This window comes from Phoxinus phoxinus (genome assembly GCF_949152265.1).
Source record: "Phoxinus phoxinus genome assembly, chromosome: 2".
Lineage (NCBI taxonomy): Eukaryota > Metazoa > Chordata > Actinopteri > Cypriniformes > Leuciscidae > Phoxinus > Phoxinus phoxinus.
The window spans coordinates 17,225,835-17,231,834 of NC_136877.1; the positions used below are offsets into that span (position 1 = coordinate 17,225,835).

General features: G+C 39.6%; 1 protein-coding gene across 5 annotated transcripts in view; it reads right to left on the bottom strand.

Moving 5' to 3' along the window:
- Nucleotides 1-5,362, bottom strand: part of LOC306993733 (uncharacterized protein) — a 34,641-nt gene extending 29,279 nt beyond the window's left edge. For all 5 annotated transcript variants that reach the window (XM_079603731.1, XM_079603733.1, XM_079603730.1 and 2 more), the window contains exon 1: nt 5,055-5,362. In XM_079603731.1, the coding sequence (XP_079459857.1) occupies nt 5,055-5,109 (55 nt within the window). In that variant the 5' untranslated portion in view covers nt 5,110-5,362. The remainder of the gene's footprint in view (nt 1-5,054) is intronic.
- Nucleotides 5,363-6,000: the final 638 nt, after the last annotated feature.

A 6,000-nucleotide genomic window follows, 5' to 3' on the forward strand; every position in this document is an offset into this window, starting at 1 on the left:
AGTCTCGTGGTCTCAGAGGATCCTGAGCTGGACAGACGGGTAAGTATCGAGGTAAACTAACCTTCTTGGACCGTCGAACGGTCAGGACGTGGCCAGTGCAGGAGCTGATGGCCAGAAGAATCGTCTATCAGACAGGTGAATATCCAAGCGTAAGTACCTTCGTATAGACGCAGAGCGGAACAGAGTCTCGTGGTCTCGGAGGATCTTGAGCTGGGCAGACGGGTAAGTATCCAGGTAAACCAACCTTCTTAGTCCGTCGAACGGTCAGGACGTGGCCAGTGCAGGAACTGATGGCCAGAAGAATCTTCTATCAGACAGGTGAATATCCAAGCGTAAGAACCTTCGTATAGGCGCAGAGCGGAACAGAGTCTCGTGGTCTCAGAGGATCCTGAGCTGGGCAGACGGGTAAGTATCCAGGTAAACCAACCTTCTTGGACCGTCGAACGGTCAGGACGTGGCCAGTGCAGGAACTGATGGCCAGAAGAATCTTCTATCAGACAGGTGAATATCCAAGCGTAGGTACCTTCTTGGACCGTCAAACGGTCAGGACGCGACCAGTGCGGGGGCTAATGTCCAGAAGAATCTTCTATCGGACAGGTGAATATCCAGCATGTGTACTTTTACTTAAGCGCGGGGGACCTTCCTTCGAACAGACCTCCCATACAAGAACTCGGCGGGGAACGGCTCCTGCTACACAGACAGGGTGAACAATTCGTTGGCATGCATTTTCCTTCAATGAAGTAACGAGAGCTTACGGCTGTGGGGTGCTGCGGCCAGAGTTGCCGAGAGGACACTTCTAATGACCGCCTCTCCTTCCAGCAGACATCACAATAAGGGACCTGGTCAGAGGGATTCTTCTATTTGACAGACAGAGCAAGTTATACGAGTATACGTCGTTCCTCAGATGTAAGGATAGTTTTCACATTAACGCCTGGAGTCTTTCTTCAGTGACAGAGATTTCAAGGTGGTGAGTACACGGTAGACTTGTAGCCAAGACCGCCTAAACCGAGACCAAGACACTACCAAGACCAGGGGGTATCGAGACCAAGACAAGACCAAGACCAAGACCAAGACAGACCAAGTCAAGACCAAGACCAAGACCAAGTCGAGACCAAGACCGAGACCAAGTCGAGACCGGAGGGGGAAAAAACAGACTAGTGTTGAAGCTAAGCAATAACTTGTATGAATTCAAGAACAGCAGCATACTAGGGTTCAGCCGCAGTTTACATTCAATACATATTAGACGGTATTACTTCAACTACACATTCAGAACAACAGAGACAGACCATGTCGTGTGTGTGACTGTGAGCTCACTGTAAATGTTTTTGCAGACTGGGTGAGATCAACTGTGTAGCAATTGCATGATGGCTGTTACTGCACTATTAGAGGATTGAGACTCCCTTAACCTTTGTGTACTGTTGAGGACTGACATGACTGGTACTGACTGGTTCATCTGACAAAACATCAAACACCATCTTGCTCCTCCAACAACTGTCTAAAGAATAAGAAATATGTAACCAATCGAAATTATACTTAATGTGTTGATGAAATAGTAACATCAGATTAAAGATACACAATTATAAACTTGGATTAGGCCTAATGTTTAGTCAACACAACGGAGATATGCAGATGATATTTAAGACCATTTATTTAGTCTAACACCATCTTAAATACAATAGGCCTACTGAAATCAAACAACACACACACACACACCGTTGGCGGTGCGCTCAAAGTCATCTGTCAGTTGTGCAGTTACCCAAAATCTCCTGAATGAAGTTAAAACCCATTATGTCACTGATATGTGGTTTTTAAATCAAGTGATCAAAGTGCTCGTTGCGCTGCGATCAGTGGCACGGATACAGTGTTTTCTCGTGTGGCTCGCGCACACGCCGCACTGTCTTCACTCGGACGCGCGCTTCAATCCGTTGCGGATACTCTCTATTCGTTCTGGTGAAATCACAAAACATAATGCACACAAACGTGTCCCTGATTGATATACAATCACTGATGAACATAATAGGATTTGATGAGAAAAAAAAACTATACGAGTGCAGAATTAGAACCCAGAACCTCTGACACGGTTGGCGAAAGTTTTACCACTGGACCATTAGGATATACATTGTTCTAAATAGGCGAAACAGCTCTGTAATAAAAAATACATGCATGTGATTGGTTGCATTTGAAGGGCGCAAAATAATTAATAATGCTGCATTATCGAACGTTGTGTCGTTGTGGATATTGCAGTATGGTATTGCTAAATCCCCCGACCACTATGTCGGTCAGACAGCGAGACCTAGACAAGACCGAGAGGTCCGAGACCAAGACAAGACCGAGACCAAAGACGGTCAAGGCCGTGACAAGACCGAGACCACTTAAAAGTGGTCTCGAGACCAAGACCGGTCTCGAGACACAGGGGCGTGGCCACAAGGGCGGCACGGGGTGGCAGCTGCCACCCTAAAAATTTGCTTTGCCACCCCATTTGCCACCCCAGATGACAGCTCTTTTTTAAAACTGCTTTAAAAAAGCAGTTTTAAACCAAAAGGAAGTTTTGTAAATCTGTAAATCTGTAAAAAACCTGTAAATCTGTTTTGAATTAAGTTGTTTTTCAAATAAAGGTTACGGAGTCAGTGATATTAGTGTGTGTATGTATTTTTATTGTACTTACCCTGTAACTACATGGAACAAGAGGATAACAAGCACCACTTTAATTTACGGCCCGCAATGTCACACTTACCTTGTAACTATATGGAACAAGACTATCTTTCCCCAATGTTTAAGCAAAAGTTGCAATAGTTTGAGTTTTCAGTGCACTTTTGTTAAAAAGAACACTGTATAAATGCGTAGATATGTACCCTGTAATTTTTAAAAAGCCTATACAGTATGTACTGTATTGGTGCACCATTATTACAAAAAGGTATGCAGTGTATGTTCTTGCTAAATTGCTCCCAGATGTTAGATTTTTATATCACAATAGTAGAATAAGTACCCCTAGTTCTATAATAATTACAGTATAAATATATATTTTTAATTCTCCTGGTTGTTACCCCTTTATTCCCCAAACTTTACGTATTGTTCCCTTATACTTACATGCAAGTACTTTATAGGCACACTTTAATTACAAAAAGTTACACTGTAAAATCACTTTAATTACGCAGTACTTTCCGGCTGTAATCTAAAGCGTTACCGAATTAAGATTATAATAATTTAATTTTAAAGCACAGCCACCAAAAAATCAGACTTTAGCACATCGTTTTACTTTGAGATTGTTAAAATCATAACAATAAATAGTTTAATAGCTGTGATACTGTTTTTGATACTGTTCTATGACAGGAAACACTGGCATCTAACAATACCTTGGACAAAAACTTCACTATCAATAACTTTGCAATTACACGTCATCTTATCTCATTAGAGTATTAGTAGACTGTCTGAATATATGCTAACTCTTTATTGTCATGGTCCTCCAACAGACATTCTACTGACTATAAGTAACTTTGCAACTACATGTCAACTTATTCTAACCCTAACCCCACCAGTTTACTAATACTCTACAAGTACTCTAATGATAGTTAATGGAGATGTAGATGCAATGTTACTTATAGTCAACATAATGTGTTAAAGGGACCATCAAAATAAAGTGAAACCCTAATGTTAGATCTGGCATGGTTACCAACTTTATTAAAAATAATAATAATATACCAAAATGTATTTGACATAAATTTATTTTAGGCTAAGTATACTACAAATACACAATATTAATACCCTACAATTGTACTTTTGTTGTACTAAACTGATATACTTAAAGTCTGCTAAATTGGAACTAATTTTGTACTAAATGTACTTTATTTATCCGGAAATGTTACATGTTATTAAACGTTACATTCTCCAACCCTAGACAACATCTGTAGTCGTATGTAACAATGGCAAATATGTCCGGATTACATTCATACTACACACATTTATACTATATAGAATATACTTTTTTAGCGGTTGTGAAGAAATTACTTATTCAAAATAAGTACCTTCTCAAATGTGATTTCAGATGCAGCCTATTTTATTGGGAATTCTTTCTTGTCTAATCTGATGCACGTATAAATTCTCTCCCCCCCCCCCCCCCCCCCAAATAAATAAAGAGAATAAAATTCTCTTTATTTATTTTTAAATAAACCGTACATAACATATTTCAAGAGGAGAGGGCATCTTGCTTTATTATTACTTATTATGAATTTCTTAAATGACCACAATTCAAATGTTTCAGGGCATATCCCTTCAGTGCTGATGATACTTTAAGTGATGCTAAACGGTTCTCACGATATTATCCCAAATCCTATTTAAAGTCACAGAACATTATGACCCTTAAATTTCACTTACTACAGTATACAAAAGAATATTCCAATAAACAAACAAGATTTCCTTCAATTCCTGCGTTCTCGTTTTCTTTCCCCGCGTCCTTCCCACGCATGCTAATGGGGGTTGAGCTGGGACACAACAAAGAAAGGAAACAAGGATGCACAAACTAGAAATAAGAAGCACCCTAATCAGTTTTCTTTTAGGTTGGCATGGTATGCATACAAATCCATACATTTAGATTCAGTAATATCGTCTAATGCTTAAGTCACAGTTCTGTGCATGCATCACTGAACAAAAATATGTAAAAGTAAATTTTCTGCATAAAAAAAAAAAGTAAACAAATTTTTTTACGTCTGATTCAGGCCTAACAAATAAAATGCAGATTCATTTAAAGGGGGTAATTAAGAGAGAAGGTTTTCATTTTTATATTAAATCAATGACTAAATTTAACATGGATAAAATATGAACCCTCGGCATTAACATAACAACCTTTGTATCATGTACAAAATGTTATATAATATCTAAAAAGTTGTTTTATATACCATGTCAAATCATTTTGCAACTTTTAAAAAGAAAGACCATAATTCAGAGACACCATATGTACATCAACATATAAAAAGCTGTGATCGAACTCAAAACTACCCTGGCACTTCAAAACACCCACTAATCTTTACAGCATGCTATAAAGGAAAAGCTTATTTCACCTGTCCAGTGGAGGAGGATACAGGAACAGATGAAGAATGAAATCCTTCTAACCATGGTGTAGTTCTTCTCTAATTACAAAAAACAACCAGCAAACCAGAGTGTTGCTTTAGAGCGGAGCACTAAAGTGATGAGAAAGAGATGCGTATCCAGCTACTCTAATGCTTATTTTAGAACTTCCCTTAGACAAAGAGGTACAGGAAACAGCAGCTGCTGAGGGTGGAGGACCAAGAACCGGGAGATGTGGCGTAGCTTTGGAAGTGGGTTTGAGTATTGGTGCTCAACTAAGGGCTGAAATTCCTTTTTTGTCAGAAACTTCTCTACAAGTCTATGTTAGTGTTTTCTTCTCTAGCCGCTGACCTGTTTTCTCTGGAGGGACAACCTTAAATTTTATTTTTTTCTGAATGGCTGAGTTAGAATTAATTAAGTTAGGCAGCATTATGTAAACTCTCTGATGCATGATGTCCACTGCTGAGGACAGAACTTAAAGCAATTTAATTTCCAGACACTCTAAGACTTTCTTTATTTTATTTTTTCTTTCTGTCAGGAGTTGTGAGAGGGAGGACCCAGATACAGAATAAGCAAGGTTGATGTTTATTAACAGAACACAGCACAAGAAAGGGTGAGGCAGGAACAGTCCAAACAAAATGGCCAATGGGAAACAGTGACAGGACATCTGTCAAGTCAAGTCACCTTTATTTATATAGCAAGCAAAAGCCAAGGCAACAGTGGCAAGGAACCAAAACTCCATCAGGTGACAGAATGGAGAAAAAACCCTTGGGAGAAACCAGGCTCAGTCGGGGGGCAGTTCTCTCCTGGCCAACAAACGAACAGTGTATGGTTGTGATTCAGGCAACATTGTAATGTAGGTTACCTGTAGGTCAGAAGCTAGGTTGGATCAGAACATTCACAATATTTATCCAGTTCCATCTGGTTGGAGGTCGGAGT